General features: G+C 42.6%; 2 protein-coding genes across 2 annotated transcripts; both read left to right on the top strand.

Annotated features, from left to right (window-relative positions):
* The first annotated feature begins 7,337 nt into the window (after positions 1-7,337).
* LOC110255252 (olfactory receptor 4S1) lies at positions 7,338-9,705 on the top strand. The gene has a single exon (XM_021081301.1). The coding sequence runs from the start codon at positions 7,371-7,373 to the stop codon at positions 8,298-8,300; it is 930 nt and encodes a 309-aa protein (XP_020936960.1). The 5' UTR covers positions 7,338-7,370; the 3' UTR covers positions 8,301-9,705.
* A 9,044-nt stretch (positions 9,706-18,749) lies between these two features.
* On the top strand, positions 18,750-20,355 carry LOC102160149 (olfactory receptor 4X2-like). Its single transcript, XM_005654675.2, has one exon. The coding sequence runs from the start codon at positions 19,205-19,207 to the stop codon at positions 20,204-20,206; it is 1,002 nt and encodes a 333-aa protein (XP_005654732.2). The 5' UTR covers positions 18,750-19,204; the 3' UTR covers positions 20,207-20,355.
* Positions 20,356-20,620: the final 265 nt, after the last annotated feature.

Genomic DNA, 20,620 nt, shown 5'->3' with positions numbered 1-20,620 from the left:
TGATTTCTCTTTTTTTCAGTAGATTATTTAGGGACTCATTAATTTCATTGATATCTTCAAAGACCCATCATATGGCTTTTACCAGATTTTTCATGATTTTTGTTTCCTTTGCAATTAATTTCTGTTATCTTTTCTATTCCTTCATTCTACTTTGATTGTGTTTAAATTGCTCTTCTTTTTTCCATTTCTTAAGATATAAGCTTAGTTTACAGATTTTAAAACTTTGTTCATTTCTAATATAAAAACTATAAAATTTCTTTAAGCATTGTGTTAGTTGCATCCAATAAAATTTCACATCCATTTATATTACTGTTCAGTTAAAATGTATTCTAATTTTCCAACTGATTTCTTCTTTGACCAGTTGATTATTTGCAATTTTTTAATTTTATGAATAATTGAGTTTTATTACTTGATATCTTGTTATTGATTTCTAATTTGATTCTACTGTAAATGATGTCATTCTTTTTACATTTATTGAGCTTGTTTCATGGCCTAATGTAAGATCTATCTTGGTGAATATACCACATATGCTTGAAAGAATGTTTTCTTCAGTTTTAGGGTATCGTGCTCTATAAATGTCAGTTAGGTTAAGGTGATTCATGTGTGGTTCAATGTTTTTTTTCTGATTTTTGAAAATTCTAGCTATAGCTCCATTTGTGGGGGTGGTGGTGTTAATTCTCCAGCTATCACTGTGGAATTTTATATTGATTTCCTTAAAAATGAGAAAAATGAGAAAGTAAAGATTGCAGATGTACAAAAGGCATCCCAGAGATATTGAGCTACTTGTTCAAAGTTATATAACTACTAGGTGGTGGAGTCAGCCTTTAAACAAGGCTGCTTGATTCCTTGGTCCATGCTCTTAAGCACGATATTATATTGCCCCTTATCGGTCTTACCCTAGTCAAAGGGGGTGGAAATACTTTTCAGATGCTGAGTTAACATAGATAGTAGTCAAGGAGCTAGAATAGTTCAAACTTGCCCCTGCTACTTAAAAAACTTATCCCCCCACCAGAGATCATTCATATTTAACACCAGCTTTTTTTTCTTTTCTTTTTTTTTCCCTCACAAATTCATGGCACAAAACTGTGCCCTCTGTATAGTAGCTGCTTAATAAATATTGTTGGATGAATGAGTTTGAAATGATTCAGTACAGGAGTTCCTGCTGCGGTACAACAGGATTGGCAGCCTCTCAGGAGCTCTGGGAGGCAAATTTGGCACAGTGGTTTAAGGATCTGGTGTTGCCCCAGGTGAGGTGTAGGTTGCCATGGCAGCTTGAATCTGATTGCTGGCCCAGGAACTCCATATGCTGCAGGGCAGCCAAAAAAGAAAAAAAAAAATTAAAAAAAAAATCCAAAGTAGGGTTAAAAACCTGACTTCCTTGGCCTCTAAAGATTGAACCACTAAGTTCACGTGAGGAGGGGGTATGGCTGTCTCTATGGCCCCCTCCTCTAATTGGGATGCCCCTGGGGACTCATTAGCAAACCTCAAGGTATTTGCTAACCACAACTGTGCTATGACTTCTGAAGCCTGGCAATGGCTTTGGCTGGGGTGATGCCCTGAACCCTTTGTGCTTAAATGTTTACTGCCACCCTCACTTCTCTGGCCAGAGTCCTTGACTTTTGATGCTCAGCTGGGAGGGTGGAGCTCAAAAAGGTGAGCTCTCCTATAGTCCTGGATTCTGGGGACTCTTTGGTTAGAATAAACCCGAACCGGCCAAAGACTCTTATAGAAAAGTGATGTCCTCAGCTGCTCTCTCTGTTTTGTTCTCAGTGCCCAGATGAAAGTCCTGCTGTAGAGCATCTGAGGGTTTCCTGCCTTCACATGCATCAGTTGTGAGTTGATTCATTTTCACTTTGCCACAGCATCACTAGACTCTTTCTCCTTCAGTCAGTACCTTGCTCACCTTTTAGCTGTGGAGAACACGTCCTCTTTGAGTGATCAGATGCTCCCACTTTCCTAGGCAGGAGTGTTGTATAGTGATTAAGAAGATAGCTTTGAAGTCAGGTACCCCGGGTTGCATTTCTGGCACTAACCCTTACTGGTCTGAGAACCTGACCAAGTCATTCATTTACTCTGATCCTCATTTTCCTCAGCTCAAAAATGAGAATAAGCGTAGTCGATTCCTCCAAGTGATGTTGAGTGGATTAAGTGAGATGATGCTTTTCACCACTTTACCCAGGGCTTGGCATATAGCATGGCCTAATAAGTGCAAACAATTTGTACAGTGCCGTGTTGACTAGTCCTTCCATCTCCATGTGGCCATGTTCAAGCTCAGAGAGTGCTTTTATACATGTCTTATTATTTAGAGGCTTGCCATAGGGGTGCCCTGACCATTGCTGAGGGTTGCTGAAGTTGAAGAAGCCAGAAAGGATCAGCATTTATAGAGCAGGCTGAGTTCTCCAGCCTTTGCTATGGGCTGTCCTGCTGTGTGGTCCCTAGAACCACATTAACTTTTTTGGAAACTAGAGAAAATGCCAGAGCGTATTTCGCTGAGATACACTCTTGGCCCCCTCTCCCCAAAGCCCAGGCTTACCTAGCAAGGTGGTCTTTCTTGTGAATGACTCCTCAGACACCTGAAGCTTAAAACTTCTTAGAAGACTTGTTTACATTTTACTCTTGTTTTTTAGAAGCCTGCCCCAGGGGCATATGGAAGTTCCCAGGCTAGGGGGTCAAATCAGAGCTACAGCCCTGGCCTATGCCACAGCCACAGCAATGTGGGATCCGAGCCATGTCTGTGACCTACACCACAACTCATGACAACACTGGATCCTTAACCCTTTGAGTGAGGCCCCCATCCTCATGGACACTAGTCGGATTTGTTTCTGCTGAGCCAGGATGGGAACTCCGACTTGTTTACATTTTAATCTTCTAAGGTAGAAATGAAGCTAAACTGCATTACAAATTTCCTTTCTCTTTCAAAACAGGGAATGTATCTGAAAACTGGTGTGATATCAAATGTGTATATTTTATACTTGTCATAAGAGTAGATTGGCATTCCCACTGTAGCTGAGTGGTAATGAACCTGACTAGTATCCATGAGGATGTGAGTTCCATCCCTGGCCTCAATTAGTGGGTGAAGGATCTGGCATTGCTGCAAGCTGCGGTTCGGGTTGCAGACATAGCTCAGATCCCATAGGCATAGGCATAGGCCGGCAGCTGCAGCTCCAGTTTGACCCCTAGCCTGGGAACTTCCATATGCTGAAGGTGTGGCCCCAAAAAGAAAAACAAACAAACAAAAACTAGATAAACAAATATGGGAGGGTTTCTTTTCTTTGAAATAACAATTAGGTTATTTACCTGTTACCAAAGCTTGTTTGGGGGTGTACACAGTGATTATATTATCTTTGGTTATAGCATTGGCCATTTCCAGAGTTATTGCTCCTGTCTGTCCTGTGGGTAAGCAGAACCATCTGATCCAACCTTTTCAGAATTTTAGAAAGGGGTAGAAGAAGAATTTTAGTGTAAAATACATATATTTCCTGCTGGGAGATTTCTAGGAGAAGATGCTTACTGAGCCTGGGCAGAGTGTCCTGGGACATGACAGTCATTTCCTGGTTCCTGCCTCTGGCGGTGTCATTGCTTACTCTTCTAATTTTCAGCTGCACCTTGAAGTAGATTCAGCTGCTTGGGGACAAGCAGGGTGTTTGGGGCCTTGATTTGGAGGTAGAAAGCGGTGGTGGAGGCTCTGAGTGTAAATCCTTCGTGCCAGCCTGAGAGTCTCTGCCCCAGGCATTTCGATTCTTCCTCTCAGTCTTCTGGGAACCTTTTCCAGGATGCTCAGTCTCCTGGCAATGTCGGGACTGAAGCCTGTCTAAGTCCTTGTAAGTAAAATGCGATCTTCTTTACTGTTTTGCTCTTCACAAACGTCATTTGACTTTTTTAAAAAACAGCCGCAATAACAAAATGCTTGTGATAAAAGCAGGCCTCAAAAGGGTCCCGTGGGATTTCACTTCCTTTGTTCTCACGCTCCGACAACCTGCCCTTGACTATGAAGCATTAATTAACATCCAGCATTCTCAATTTGTTGCTGATGTATTCATGGTACTTTTCTAAATTATTAGTTGATGCACACAGAAGAGAAGGCCTGAAGCCCAGCTTCATAATGTCAACATCTCTCACCTTCCCCCCTTAAAAAAATCTTATTTTATCCTTAAAACAGCTCTGTTGGTAAAGGTGTTTGATATGATCCTAGGCCTTTAAGGGTGAGCAACAATCTGTTGACGCGGGGCGGGGGGGGCCCTCAACAATTTGAATTGAATTGAAATATAATTTTTAATCTCATAATCATTTATTCATAAATGACTTAAATCTGAAACATTTGTGGATGGGTTCACTTATTCATTTATTTATTTACTCATTTGTTTAACATGCGTTCGTTATTTTCCCAGATCTGTCTCTAGTCTGTGTTCTGATTCACACACGTTCTGGGTGGATATTTGCATGGAACTTCACAGTTTCTAGGCAACAATATGCTTTCCACACACGGTATTTTACCTGTGGCATAAAGAAGGAGTTATGAGTGTTATGACAGTGTGTGATCTTGAGAAGCAAATTCCGTGTTTTGGATCCTTCCTATGTAAAATGAGGTAATAAATAAAATAAATTTCCAAAGGAAGTAGTGTTGGTTTGAGCTGATATAAGCCAGGAGCTAAGTCTGTGTCTGGCATTTGTGAGCATCAGTCAATATTACCTCAGTGATGGAAGATTATGTGCAATTGTGAAGTCCTATCCACGTACAGTAGGTTGTTATCATTATTTTTGACCTTTCTGACTATCATCTATGTGTTCATTTTTATTAAAAATGTTTTAATATATATTTTTATATGTGTAATTTTTAGTTGATTTAATTAAGAAATGTTAATGTAGCATCTACACTGTGTCAGACAATGTCCTAAGCATTGGGGATGCATTTGTGAAGCAAGCAGACCTTGCCTCAGAGGGGTCCTCTTCCAGTAGAGGTCAGCAGATAATAAAATATAAATATGAATAATTATACAATATTTTGAAGATAATTTGTGCTACAGAAAGAAGGAAAAGCAGAATGAGGTAAGGAGGGCTGGGAGTGGTGAGACATTGCAGTTTTAAGTAGGTTGATCAAATAGCCACTTTGAGAAAGCATTATTTGCTGGAGTCCAGGGAGGTGAAGGAGTTGGGCAATAAATACTTAGGGGAAGCCTGTTCCAGTAGCAGGAGCAACCAGGGCTCAGATCCCAAGGTGGCAGCATGCCCCATGTGCTTGCTGAGCACTAAGGAAGCCTGTGTGCCTGGAAAGGAGAGAATTAGGAAAGTGAGAGGAGTATCAGTAGGGACCAGAGAGAATTCCCACTGTGGTTCAGAGGTAATGAACCTGACTAGTATCCATGAGGACATGGGATCGATCCCTGGCCTTGCTCAGTGGGTCAAGGATCCAGCGTTGCTGTGAGCTGTAGTGTAGGCTTCAGATGGGCTTGGATCCCTCGTTGCTGTGGCTGTTGTGTAGATTGGCAGCTGTAGCTCAGATTCGACCCCTAGACTGTGAACTTCCATATGCCATGGGTGTGGCCCTAAAAAGCCAAAAAAAAAAGAAAAAAATGGGGACCAGATCACAGTGAGCCCCATGTGTCATAGCAAAGGTTCTGCAGTTTCCTCTAATTGGAATGGGCACCCATTGCAGGGCTTTGAGGGAGCGCTCTGGCTGTTGTGATGAGAGCAGTCTAGGGGTGGGGTGTGTAGTAAGAGGAGAATTAGGAAAACAAATTCAGAAGCAAGGGAGAGAGGACTAGGGATAGGGTGGAAGCTGTGAAGGTGATGAGTACTCATTACACTGTGAACGTTAAGACAGAAGGAGTCTTAACTGATTAGATGTGAGATAGGAGACGAGAATTAAGGATGCCTAAGGTTTTAGGCTGAGCATTCAGGAAGCTGAACTTGCCATCATCTGAGACTGGCTGCCAGAAAAGTTTGTTTGGGGGAAGATCAGGAGTTTATTTTTGGACATGTTGAAATAAGCAGGGCAGGTATTTAGTCACTCCTTTATTCCAAAAATACTCACTGCATGCATCCTATGTGCTTGATATTGGACATTGTCTTGACACAAGTGGTCAAAAGCCTTGCTATCAAGTCATAGCCTGGTGAGGAGAGTAAACATGTAAATAAACAATTCTAGACAATGTCACAAACATCATGGTGATGGTAAGTGCCAGGGTCAGTGGAACACAGGTACTCTTAACTTTTTACACTTTGAAACTGAAGTCTTGAAAAATTAACTTATTTGCCAAAGTTCACAGTTTGTATACAGTATAGCCAGGACCTTGTGCTATTGTGATTTGTAGTAAGAAATGCAGTATATATTTGGTCTTTGTCCGTATTTGTAGCACAGAGATTCAAAAGCCTTTGGATGTCCTGAGATGCTGAGAGAGGAAAGGTCTCTCTGTTATGTCAGTGAGATGATTTCCGAAGTGCTCCTAGGTCACCTAAGGATGATGGGTGGTTGTCAGGAGAAGCAATCCTGTAATTGCAGGGTTAGTACTTTTGGTCCCACTCCTGGACCCTGGGGAAGCGGGGAGGGGCAGGAGGTTGAATTGATTGCCAATGGGCAATGATTTAATCAAGCATATCTGTGTGATGAAGCCTCCACAAAAACCCAAAAGGATAGGGTTTCAGGAGCTTCTGGGTTGTTGAGCAGGTGGAGATTTTGGGAAAGCAATGAGCTCAGAGAGCACGGAAGCTCCATGCCCTTCCTGCAGACTTTGCCCTATGCACCTTTTCCAGCTGGCTGTTCCTGAGTTCCTTTTATTATAAACCAAGAATCTGGTAGGTAAAATCTTTCTATGAGTTCTGTGAGCCATTCAAGGAAATTAATCCAACCCAGGGAGGGGAGGTCATTGAAACCTCTGATCTGTAGCGATTAGGTCAGAAGCACAGGTGAAAACCTAGGCTTGGACAAGCATCTGAAGGTGGCAGGCAGTCTTACAGGACTGCACCCTCACCCCATGGCATCTGGTGCTATCTCCAAGAAGATAGCATCAGAAGAGAGTTGAATTGTAGGATACCCAAATGGTATCTGAGCATTGCTTTTAGTGTGGGAAACCCTTCTCCTCCACTTGCAGTGAAGTGTTAGAATCATTAGACTTGAATATAGTTTTCTTTTCTTTTTTTTTTTTTGGTTGCACCCATTGTGTGTGGAAATTCCCAGGTAGGGGATTGAATCTGTGCTGCAGTTGTGACCAATGCCACAGTTTCAGCAATACTGGATTCTTAACCCATTGTGCTGCAAAGGAACTTCCTTGAATACAATTTTCTGCTTCCTGGATTTGGGAAGCTCTCTTATGTCACATAATCTGTGTCCTTGCAGAGCTGACCACTTTGTCCATGCGCAGGGCAGAGAACCCATGGGCACCAAGAGCAACGTGACTGAGTTCGTGTTGTTCGGCCTTTTCCAGAGCAGGGAGATGCAGCATGTGTGTTTTGTAGTCTTCTCTCTCATCCATGTGCTCACTGTCCTGGGGAACCTTCTGGTCATCATCACCATCAATGCCAGCAAGACTCTGAAGGCCCCCATGTACTTCTTCCTCAGCCACTTGTCTTTTGCCGACATGTGCTATCCATCCGCTACCACCCCCAAGATGATCGCGGACACTTTCGTGGAGCGCAAGACCATCTCCTTCAATGGCTGCATGAGCCAACTTTTCTCTGCACACTTCTTTGGTGGCACTGAGATCTTCCTCCTCACAGCCATGGCCTATGACCGCTACGTGGCCATCTGCAGGCCCCTGCACTACACAACCATCATGGATCGGTGGAAGTGTGGCCTGCTGGCGGGGGCCTCGTGGGTGGCTGGCTTTCTGCATTCCATCCTGCAGACCCTTCTCACAGTCCAGCTGCCCTTTTGTGGACCTAATGAGATTGACAACTTCTTCTGTGATGTCCACCCCCTCCTGAAGCTGGCCTGTGCAGACACCTATGTGGTGGGGCTCATTGTGGTGGCCAACAGTGGCATGATTTCTTTAGTGTCCTTCATCGTCCTTATCATCTCCTATGTGGTCATCTTATTGAACCTGAGAAGCCGTTCCTCAGAGAGCCGTCACAAGGCTCTGTCCACATGTGGCTCACATATCATCACCGTCCTTCTGGTCCTTGTGCCCCCCATGTTCATGTACATCCGTCCGTCCACCACCCTGGCCGCTGACAAGCTGGTCATCCTCTTTAACATTGTCATGCCGCCTTTGCTGAACCCTCTGATCTACACGCTGAGGAACAATGAGGTGAAAAACGCCATGAGGAAACTGTTCAGGGTCAAGGGGAGCTTGGGGGAGAAGTGACACCCCAAGAACCCTCTTGAGCCTGGCACTCGGGAGATATCCCATCTTGTAGCATCCAACACAGGCTTTGCCTCTCTAGTCTGATGATTGTAATGACAACGGCCCTCCTGGCTCTTTTTGTAGTAATAGTCCACCTGTTCCTGCAATCCTTCAGTCAGTAAATATTTATTGAGCATCTGCAAGGAGTGAGGCACTGGTCATAATCTCTGCCCCCAAGAGGGTCACAGTCCAGGTGGCTCTTAGGGTGACATTTAAAAGCTCATTCAGGAAGCATGTGAGAGCCTATGGATGAGGGGCCTTCTTCGATGTTCAGGTTCCCATTTATACAGTGGGTAACAGCACCAGGTAATTCCTTTACCTAGTGGTTAACAGTGCTTGATGAAATTCATTTTCTTCTCTGTGATGACCTTCAAGGCGCTTTATTCCCATTCTTTCATTGCATGCTCTCAGGAGGCAAATGAATAAATAAATGTAGCAAGAGGACAGGATTTACCACAGTCACATGGAAAGTCCTGAGTAAGGTGGAACTAAGACCCTGAGTCTGCTTTCACAGCTCTTACCACCTGGGACTCCTTGAAAAAGACTGCGTGTATGGATACCAAACAGGATGGACCAGTTTTGAAGACCAAGGGATGATGGCAGTCTGGGATGATGGGGAGCAGAGCAGGGGAGAACATGTTGTTGGCACTTCCCCCAGTAGTGCCCAGTCCTCCGACCAGCAGAACAGGGGCTCTTGTCTGCATGAATCTTCTTTGCTTTTCTCTCTCTGCTCTGGAGAGAGCCAATTTGTGCAGGATGGAATTAGATGTCCTGCTTAATTAACCACCATGGGTCATTTAATTCAGTTGGGTCTCAATTTCCACACTTACAAATGGAGACGGTAATAGTACCAGTTTCAGAAGTTTGCAGGAGGATCATCTATAGGACTTAGTAAATTCCTATATCAAAGAAAAGTTGTTCAAAGGTGGCTGCTACCTCTGTTTCTTTGAAACATCTTCTATGCCTTTCTCTTTTCTTATCCCTACTTTGCCCCTGTCCTTTCCTCTTAAAGCCCTTGTAGCTACCAGATTGATTATTCATTCATCAAATATTTATTAATCACTTAGCCTGTGGTAAGTCTGTTCTTCCTCTCTCCCTCCCTCTTCCTTTCTTCCTCCCTCCTTCTTCCTTCCTTCCTTTCTCTCTCTCTCTTTCTTTTCCTTCATCTAGTTTTGTGTTTATTCAGTGCAGTCAAGCACCCAGCCCTTTCTCAGAGAGGTGGTTGAGCTGGGGGACAAAACACATCAAGGTTGCTGAGGTGTCTGTGGATGGGGAGAAACTGGGGTGAGGTAAAGACGTACTTGGGACATTGACCCCAATCTCAGTGCTTAGCCCTGAACCCTCACTCCCTACAGGTTCTAGGTGGGGCTAGCACAGGTGTGTCCCTGGGAAGAGGTATTGGACTTTCTGCCACTTCCAACCCCTTTTCTTCCTTCCTTCCTTCCTTCCTTCCTTCCTTCCTTCCTCTCTTCCTTCCTTCCTTCCTTCCTTCCATACACTCTCAGCATATGGATGTTCCTGGGCCAGGCATTGAGTCTGAGTCTCAGCTGCCACTGGGCCAGGGCATCAAACTCATGCTGCCCCATTACCTGAGCTGCTGCATTTGGAATCTTAACCCACTGAGCCTCGGCGGGATCTCCTCCCTCTCTCTTTTCTTAAGGCAGGGCCATATTCCAAACTCTCCACCTGGCTGGGAAGGTGTGGGAAGGAAGGATGGAGGGGGCCAGTGTCCAGGTCTGAAGCCATGGCTCTGATCCCTTTCCTGAGCAGGCACTGGAGATATAGCAGAAAAGTAGATAAACATCCTTGTGCTCATGGAGCTTCTATTTAACTGTGTGATAAAAGCTGACACTCACAGAAACCCTCCAACGTGACAGACATGATTGTGTTTTTAGTGAGTCTATGCCTCTTGACTTTGAACTTCTCAGTTTCGTTTTCTCCACCTTTGGGTGGGACAGGATGTATATAGCTGGCTGGAGTTGGGTGTTTCCTTTCCCCCAGGTAAGTTAGTCTCCGCTAACACCCCAGCAGGTTAGGTTCTGGTTAACTAGCTCCTCTGAGGAGCCCACCCTGTTAAGAACAAATGTTCTGGTGTATTTTCAAAAGGATCCTTTTCTGGCCCCCCCCACTGCCGCTGGAAGCATGAGGGGATTTTTTTCTGACCTTTACTGTGGGAACTTTTGAAACTGGGAAGAACCCTGTGGGGCTCCTAGACCTGCAAGCCTTTCCCTGTCTCCTGTCACTTGTTAGGCTTCAGCTTCTATGACCTTCCCTGAGTTCCAGAGGTCAGGCTCAAACATTTGCTAATGAGGGAAGGGAGGAGATGCAAAGACAAGGGAGGAGCAGTCAAGAAACAATAGTGCAGCCTGGAGGCAGGGTCCTTGTTCCACCCCAAGGGGTACACAGAACATCCTCTGTGAGCTCTTTGCAGAACTAAAAACCCCCAACAAAAGAAAGATGTTAATTACCTGATGAAGGAAATCGACTTCACTCCAGAGAGAAGGTCAGTTTGATAACCACAAAACTTGTCAGGAGATCCCCTGAGACCACATTAAAGGAATACGGGCTCTGCACACACCCTTATCCTCATCAGCAACCCCATCCTTGAACCACTGCTAAAAACTCCTTACCAAATCCTCCTGGGGTGGGACACAGTTTTTGAAGACCTAACTTTTATCTGGTAAAGCAATAAAGCAATTTTTTTCTCCTTCACCAAAAACTCTGAGATTCAGTTCAGCATCAGTGGGTGCACAGAAGCTGAATTTTAGCACCACCTTGTCCAGCTTTTGCAGGCAAATCTCACTATATTGTAGGGGGATTCACTCCCTGGGTTCCCCTGGAGGTTTTATCTCCAGAACTCCACACCGAGCCTCCATCAAGTTGTCAGCTACAGTTCAGGTTTTCCTATCCGGGCACTGATTCCTGTGGTTGTTAACAACTTGTGGGTCTCTACACTGGTAAATTGCATCTCCCTGTTTTTTGTGCATCTTCTCCCCAGTCTCTGGGGCAGTGTCCTCCCATCTCTAATGGATCCAAGGAGCGTTGTTGACTTTTGTTCATCTTTTTACTTGTTAGGCTAGAGTGGCAACTTCCAAGCTCCCTGTGTATGAACGAAACTGGAAACTGTGTTCTAGGTGTTTTGATTGTGTTGACCCTTTTTATCCTTACAACAACCTCATGAAGGAGGCATAATCATCAGAAGTGTGATCAGGGTTTTGTGAGGATAGTGTTGCAGAAACCACAAAAACCGTGGCAGTGGAAGGACACAAACGGCACTTGGAGATATGGAAAAGCAAGATTTATTCAGCACTGGTCTGGGTTCAGAGGAGTCACCTCCAGAGTCTGAGCACCAGGCCTTTGTTCTCAGCAATGTTTATACATTACAAGGTCTCGATTTTCCCATGTAAGCATGCCGGACCTCCCCCCTTCCCCAAGCAGACAGTGTTCCTCCCTAAGAAACTGAGCAAGCAAGGTTACAGAAGCTGAACTTATAAGCAATGTTGGGTGCATGATTAGCAGGGCACACAGTTGCTGCATTTTTACAAGAAGGGTGGTATGAGGCAGAGCATAGATGAAAAGGCTTGCAGCTGCCTTTTTAGCCAAGGGGGCGGGGGGTTGTTCCTTAGTTAAAACTCATTTCAATAGTAGTGTTGAGAAAACTTTTGTTCCGTCTGATCCTGACAAACACACATGCACATGTTGGTCTTGACTATGAGAATAATAGCAATAAAGTATATATAGATACTGCATATATATGTTTCCTTTTTAGATTATTTTCCATTATAGGTTATTATAAGATATCGAATATAGTTCCCTGTGCTATACAGTAGGTCCTTGTTGGTTATCTATTTTATATAGAGTAGTGTGTATATGTATTTTGATCCCGACCTCCTAATTTATCCCTCTCCCACTTTCCTGACTTTGGTAACCATAAGTTTGTTTTCTATGTCTGTGAATCTATTTCTGTTTGTAAATAAGTTCATTTGTGTCATTTTTTTTAAAAAAAACCTCCACCCATAAGTGATATTTTATGATATTTGTTTTTCTCTGTCTGGCTTACTCCACTTAGTGGAATAATCTCTAGGTCTATCCATGTTGCTGCAAATGGCATTATTTCATTCTCTTTTATGGTCAAGAAACACTCCATTGTGTGTATATATGCCTCATCCTCTTCATCTATTCATCTGGATGCTTCCATGTGTTTACCTTTTTGTTTAATTTCTTATTCCACTTAAAATTGATCACTGGACATTATGGAAGAAAGGATTCGATTTTATTTTTTCCCATATGGAAAACCGAATGTTCCATTATCATTTACAAATAGTCCTCCTGTTTTCTGTTAACCTACAGTGTCACTTTTGTCATATATCCAAATGCTATAGTTGCATGAGTCTGTTTCTGAATGAATGGTGCCCTGTCTTTTTTTTTTTTTTTTTGTCTTTTTGTATTTTCTAGGGCCGCACCCATGGCATATGGAGGTTCCCAGGCTAGGGGTCTAATCGGAGCTGTAGCTGCCAGCCTTCGCCAGAGCCACAGCAACGCCAGATCTGAGTTGCGTCTGCAACCTACACCACAGCTCATGGCAATGCGGGATCGTTAACCCACTGAGCAAGGCCAGGGATCGAACCTGCAACCTCATAGTTCCTACTTGGATTTGTTATCCACTGAGCCACAACGGGAGCTCCTACACTGTCTTAATTACTACAGTTTTATAATGTCTAGATACGTGGTTCAGTAAGTTCCCCTAACTTGTTCTTTTTTAAAGATATTCTGTCTGTGTTGAATCCTTTTATAACAATTTAAATCCTAAATTGTCAAATCCCACAAAATAACTTATTGGGATTTTGTCTGATATTGTTTTATATCTCTAAATCAATTTAGGAAGAATTTACATTTTATGAGATTGTTTTTTATTCATGGTTATGGGCTATTTCTGATTGGTTAGGTGTTACTGGACAATAAGTCCTTTGAAAAATCTAAAGGCATAGATTTCGGTGACCATTAAGTGACTTATTAAAGAAATGTTCCCAGAGGAAGCTGATAAGGAAATAGGGGAAGCAGGAGAGAGGAGGAGAGAAGTGTAAAGAGAGATGCAATTTAGGTAACTTCTAGCAGTGAGTCAAATTAGACCTATTTTGCTAGAGAACTCTGGAGTGTAATTTATGCCTAAAGTTTTGATTCAAAGCAAGTGAATGAACCTTTTACATTCCCACAGTATTTAGACATTAGCCAAAGTCTTCTCTGGGGTTGGGTTGGGGCACTAAATTCCAAAACACTTTTGTTTGTCCATTAATATAGGGAAAACGGACTTCAGTAGACCCAGGGGAGCATATGCTAATTGTTGGCAATGAAAACACGTAACGATCCTGAGTAACCCATCCATTCCAACACTTGTTATCTCTTACTTATTTTGGTGACCTTAAAAGGATAGAAAGATACAGACAGAAATATGGACAGGGCTTGATGTGCTCGGACATGCTCTCCTTTATTTTGATGTTCTTTAAAGTTTTATATCTAGTTGATAAATTTCTGCATCCAGCTTCTTTGGTTAGATGTGTGTTTTTTGTTTTTTTTTTTTTTTTGTCTTTTTGCCTTTTCTAGGGCCCCTCCCATGGCATGTGGAGGTTCCCAGGCTAGGAGTCTAATTGGAGCTGTAGCAGCCAGCCTATGCCAGGGCCACAGCAACGCGGGATCCGAGCTGCGTCTGTTACCTACATCCCAGGTCATGGCAACGCTGGATTGGTAACCCACTGAGCAAGGGCAGGGATCGAACCCGCAACCTCATGGTTCCTCATTGGATTTGTTAACCACTGTGCCACGACGGGAACTCTGAGGTTGGATGTGTTCTTAGGAACCTTCTCATTTTTTTGCTATTGTAAACAGCGTCTTTATTTTTTCCAGTTTTATTGACATATAAATTGATGTATAACTTTGTATAAGTTGAAGGTGTACAGAGTTCTCCTGGTGGTGCAGCGGTAATGAACTTGACTCGGACCCAGGAGGATGCAGGTTTGCTTCCTGCCTTTGCTCAGTGGGTTAAGGATCAGGTGTTGTCATGAGCTGTGGTGTAGGTCACAGACATGGCTTGGATCTGGTGTTGCTGTGGCTGTGGTGTAGGCCGGCAGCTAAAGCTCCAGTTTGATCTGTAGCCTGGGAATTTCCATATGCCTCAGGTGTGGCCCTAAAAAAAAAAAAAAAAAAAAAAAAAAAAAAAAAAAAAAAAAAAGTTTAAGGTGTACAACATGTAGATTTGATATATTTATAAATTACAAAATGATTAGCATATTTGCATTAGTGAATGCCTCCATCCTTTCTCATTTTTACCTTTTTTTTTTGGTGGTAAGAACATATAAGATCTATTCTCTTAGTAACTTTTGAGTATATTAGCTATTATCATCATGCTATACATTAGATCCCTAGAATTAGCTATTATCATCATGCTATACATTAGATCCCTAGAATTTATTAACCTTGTAACTGGAAGTTTGTATCCTTTGACTAACATCTCCCCATTTCTCCCTTCCTTCCCCACCCTCGGCCCCCCATCCCCTGCCTCTGGTACCCACCACTCCACTCTCTGTTTTTCTATTTTTTTCTTTCTTTTTCGGCTGCCCCTTGGTGTATGGCATTCCTGGGGCCAGGGATCAGAACCAATCTGAAGTTGCAACCTATGCTACACCTGTGTCAATGCTGGATCCTTAACCCACTGTGCCAGGCCAGGGATTAAAACACTACAGAGGTGCCACTGATCCTGTTGCCCCACAGCAGGAAGTCCTTTCTGAGTTTTTTAGATTCGACAAATAAGTGATATAAGTATTTGTCTTTCTCTCTGATTTACCTCACTTAGTATAGTTGAAATGGCAGGATTTTGTTCTCTCTCAGGGCTGAATTATTTATACACATTTGTCCATTGATAGATCACTTGATTATCTCTGTATCTTGGCTGTTGTGAATAATTCTGCAATAAACATGGGAGTGCAGATATCTCTCTGAGATCCTCTTTTCCTTTCCCCTGGATATATATCCAGAAGTAAGATTGATGGATCATAGGACAGTTCTATTTTTAATTTTTTAAAGGAATTTCCGTACTGTTTTTGAGAGTGGCTGTGCCAATTTGTATCTCCAGCAACAGTGCATGGTGTCCCCGTTTTCTCCACATCCATTCTAACACTTGTTATCTCTTACTTATCTTGGTGACAGCCATTCTAACAGGTATGAGGTGATATCTCGTCGTTTTGATTTGCGTTTCCCTGATGATTAGTGATGCCAGGCGTCATTTCATGTACCTGGCTAATATTTGTATGTCTTCTTTGGACATATCTGTTCAGTTCTTCTTCCTGCTTTTTAATCTTTTTTTTTTTTTTTTGCTATAGAGTTGAATGGGTTCTTCATCTTTTTTGGATATTAATGCATTATCAGTTATATAATATGAAAATATATTCTCCAACTCCATAGGCACCTTTTTATTTTGTTGATTGTTTCTTCTGCCTTGCAGAAACTTTTTAGTTTGATGTGGTATTACTTATTTATTTTAGCTTTAGTTGCTTGTACTTTTGATGTCATATCCAAAAATTCATTGCTAAGACCTATGGCAAGGAGCTTTTCCTCTATGTTTTCTTCTAGCAGCTTAATTGTTTCTGTTCTTATATTTAAGTCTTTCATCAATTTTGAGTAAATTTTTGTGATTGGTATAAAATAGTGGTTCAATTTAGTATTTTTGCATGTGGTTATCCAGTTTTTCCAACACCATTTACTAAAGAGACTAACATTTCCTCATGGAGTATTCTTCACTCCCTTTTCAAGTATTAGTTGACTGTGTATGTGGGGGTTTATTTCTGAGTTCTTGATTCTGTTCCATTGATCTGTATTAGATATTTTCGTGCCTGTACTATACGGTTTTGACTTACTATAGCTTTGTAGTGTGGTTTGAAATCAGGACGTTTGATCTCTCTGGCTTAGTTCTTTCCTAGGAGTGTTTGAGCAATTCTGGGTCTTTTGTGGTTCCACACAAACTTTAGAATTGTTTCTTGTACTTCAATGAAACTGTCATTGGAATTTTGATAGGGATTATATTAAGTCAATAGATGGCTTTGGGAAGTATGGACATGTTAACAATATTCATTCTTGGGATCCCTGCACACGAGATATCATTCTATTTTTTTGTGTCTTCTGCAGTTCCTTTCACCAGAGTTTGTAGTTTTCAGTGTACAGATCTTTCATCTCCTTGATTAAATTAATTCTTAAATGTGTATTTTTTTGATGCATTGTGATTGGAATTTTTTCTTTACTTCTTTTTCAGATATTTTGTTGTTAATGTATGGAAACACAACTCTGCATTTTGACCTCAGAATTCGATCCATTTACTCTTACAACAATCATTGATATGAAAGACTTACTATTGCCATTGGATTAATTATTTTCTGTTTTGTAGTTTGTCCTTTTTGACTCTCTTCCTGCCTACCTCTGTGAATTGGAGATTTTGCATGGTATTGCACTTTTATTTCCTTGTCTTTATTTTTTGTGAGTCTATTATAGGTTTTTGCTTGTTGTTACAATGAGGCTTACATAAAAAAAACATCTTATAACAACATGGAATATTTTCTGTTGATAAAGGTTTGATTTGCATACAAAAACTCTACCCTCTTACATGACCCTCTGTTTTAAATGTCACAATATGTCTCTTTTATATTGTATATTCTTTTACAAATTATAATAGCTATAGTTATTTTTGATACTCATGATTGAGTTTATGATAAGCAAGAGCCATCCATGTCTGATTGATCCCTGAACAACAAAGAGCCCATAGCTTAAGTGCCCTGTGAACATTGGTTGAAATTAACATTTCCTATTGATTTCTGAGGTTATGCTTCCCTTGAAGAAGTCTGAGATGTTAGTATCCAGGTCCTGCTTCCCAGGAGGCCTTCTGCCTCATGAGGAATGGGAGCATGGTTCTCTGGAGATCTCTCTGCTCTCACTTGATCATCATGCCTTCCCCCTGGTACCTCTCTAGCAGAGTAAAAGCAAGGCTGAGCTGCCAGAATTCTTATTTCTCTGTGGAACATGTGGGAGGCAAGTCTACTGTGCTCTTGTTTCAAATAAGTGGAATAGACCCACCAGCTTAATCACAGCATTCCTAAGCTTGAGGCTGCAGGGAAAGTAGATCCTTCATCTGGAAACTCCTGAGATATAGGATCCCTGGTTTATAGCTTTCAGACTGAATAACTGGGAAACTTGGATGATCTTGGGGCTGTTTTTAGGGCTTTATTTCCCTTTCTGTGGTCAGAACAAAAAAAGGAACTGTGGTGAGAACAGCAAAGCCACAGAAACACTGGGGTAAGTTTGTTTTGTGAGCATGCATGTCTTTTGCATGTGATGATTACAATTGCACTTTGAAAGCAAAGCGAATACTGCAAGAATCCCATGGCTTTTTACAAAGTGCTCTCACAGTGGTCTAGTCTTTGCCTGAGGCAAGTAAAGGCATGATAGGTACTGGAATTCAGGGATGAAGAAGACATGATCTTAGTCCCTGAGACCTTTGCTTTGTCATTATTTAGTGAACACCTAGTGCACCAAATATGTGCTAAGAAGGCTAGGGAAGACCTACATCCACTGTTTCTTCATTGTGTTCATTCAAGAAATGCTATTTTCTGAAGGTGCTTCAGTTAGCCCTGGAGATGAAGTGATGAAGATATCATCTCTACCCTCAGCAAATTCACAATTTAGTGGAGCAGATGGTCACTTAACACAGTTATGATTCAGTGTGTGAAGTGCTCTGATTCCAAAATGTCCTGAGAGGAAAGGGGAAACTGTAAGGATCTATGGATTAGGAAGACAGATTTCTTATCTCTGAGAAGCTTCTAAAACTACACAGTGGATGAGTACTTAACTGCTGCTGGGATGGGGTGGGAGAAAGATGTATGGCATCTACCTGTGAGGTAGGTGCCCCAGAGGCCGATTGTAACGGGGGATGTGTTGATACACACTGATGTCAGTGGCCTTGGACAAAGTCCAGCATGGATGAAGGTAGACTGCTAAACAGTCAGTGCCCAGTCTTGGTGATGCTTTGAAGTGTTGGAAAGCTGGACTTCAGAGAAGGATGTGTCACAGCCATGAGTGTGCAGCTTGAGTGAGGGGTAGTTTGTACCTCTCTTGCCGCTGGAGGGAAGTGAAGGTAGCAGTAAAGGAGAGATTGAGAATGAGTTGTACTGGACCTTCAGAAGGAACTAGGTCACCTAAAGTCCAAGAGCAGAAGGAGATAATTGGGAGGAGAAGCAGAAATAAGAGGGGGTGCTGGGTGTCAAGGGATATGTCTTCAGAAGACTCAGAAGTGTATATGGAAAGGCGAGAATTCTATTTTGCCAACGAGAAATGGAAAAGGAGCAAAGGGAAGTGGGATGAAGGAAAGCTGCCGGCAAAAGTCAAAAGGATTCAAATGCAGTAGAGAGACAGTTGTCATGGAGACAGCAATACTCTCCTTGCTGTCCTACATCTTCCGGGGGGCCCCTCAATCTTGTAATAGGTTTCCCCTCCTCTCATCTGTTTGCCACTAGTCCAACCTCTACATAGAAAGTGATCTTTACTTTCCAGTTGACTAACATTCCTGATGATCCTCTACTGTTGAGTAAACGCTGAAAGTCCACAATAGTCTTTTATGGACTGGTGCTATATTTTATCTTCAGCTTGTGGTTGCTATTCTTCAATTTACTCCAGCTTCACTTTATGAGTTTTCATAGCTTTGCACTGCCTCTTCTGTTTTGGAATTCTCTTCCTTTCTTCAATGCATATCTAACCTCTACTCATCTTTCAATATTCAGCTCACCAACTTCTCAGATATGAAAGCCGTTGTTATGTAATTTATTCACTTAATGTATGGCATCTTTTCCTTTATATCATTTCAGATCACTCTACCTAAAATATTCCCTCCTGGTGGTGACATCATGGCTAACACACACAATGTGACAGAATTTATTTTTCTGGGACTTTATCCTGATCCAAAGGTGCAGAAAGTCTGCTTTGTGATATTTCTGCTCTTGTACACAGCCATTGTGCTGGGGAATTTCATCATTGTGCTCACCGTCATGACCAGCAGAAGCCTCAGCTCCCCCATGTACTTCTTCCTCAGCTCCCTGTCCTTTGTGGAGATTTGCTACTCCTCTACCACAGCCCCCAAACTCATCTCAGATTTTCTGGCTGAAAGGAAAGCTATATCTCTGTGGGGCTGCATGTCACAGGTTTTCTTTACCCATTTCTTTGGTGGAGTTGAGATGTTCTTGCTCACTGTGATGGCCTATGACCGCTACGTGGCCATCTGTAAGCCCCTCCACTATGCCACCATCATGAACGGGCAGGTGTGTGCCTTCCTGGTGGGAGTAGCAGGGGCAGGGGGCTTTGTGCATTCCTCGGCCCAAATCCTCCTCATTTTCCGCCTGTCCTTCTGTGGCCCTAATGTGATTGATCACTACTTCTGTGATGTGCTTCCCCTGCTCAAACTTGCCTGCTCTGACACTTTCCTGATTGGTCTGCTGATGGTTGCCAATGGGGGGACCCTGTCTGTGGTCAGCTTCCTGGTCCTTTTGGTCTCATACGCGGTCATCTTGCTCCATCTGAGGACTCAAAGCTCTGAGGGGCGGCGCAAGGCCCTCTCCACCTGTGGGTCCCACATCGCCGTGGTTACCCTGTTCTTTGGGCCCTGCCTCTTCATCTATCTGAGGCCTTCCACCATCCTGCCTGTGGACAAGGTGGTAGCTGTGTTCTACACAGGGATCACCCCACTCCTGAACCCTGTCATCTACTCCTTGAGAAATGCTGAGATGAAGAAAGCTGTGAAGAGGCTGTGGATCAGGACAGTGAAACTAGAGGAGAAGTAGAGTCTGAGTCTTGGTGTTGATCCTGGGGTTTAGAATGATGTTGAGTCCAAACTGAGGAGACAGAGTGGGACGAAAGACAGATGCCAGGACTTGTTAGTTCTAGAATTATTCTAATAGCTTCCCAACTTTTAACAACTTTATTGTGATCACTTATAAAATAGATCCTCTTATGGATGTACTATTATTTAAATAGCCATTTCTCTGTTCAATATTTAGATTATTTCTTAATTTTTACTACTATAAATAACAATGTGCTAAATATTCTTTTTTTTTTGTCTTTTTGCCTTTTCTAGGGCTGCTCCCATGGCATATGGTGGTTCCCAGGCTAGGGGTCTAATCAGAACTGTAGCCACCAGCCTATGCCACAGCCACAGCAACACAGGATCTGAGCCACGTCTTTGACCTACACCACAG

The sequence above is a fragment of the Sus scrofa genome, unplaced genomic scaffold (assembly GCF_000003025.6).
Source record: "Sus scrofa isolate TJ Tabasco breed Duroc unplaced genomic scaffold, Sscrofa11.1 Contig1409, whole genome shotgun sequence".
Lineage (NCBI taxonomy): Eukaryota > Metazoa > Chordata > Mammalia > Artiodactyla > Suidae > Sus > Sus scrofa.
The sequence above is the reverse complement of the archived record's forward strand: the minus strand, read 5'-3'. Positions and strand labels throughout refer to the sequence as shown.

Bases quoted from the DNA above. Each gene is read 5' to 3' on its own strand.
- LOC110255252 (XM_021081301.1), top strand. From the start codon at position 7,371: ATGGGCACCAAGAGCAACGTGACTGAGTTCGTGTTGTTCGGCCTTTTC.
- LOC102160149 (XM_005654675.2), top strand. From the start codon at position 19,205: ATGTATGGCATCTTTTCCTTTATATCATTTCAGATCACTCTACCTAAA.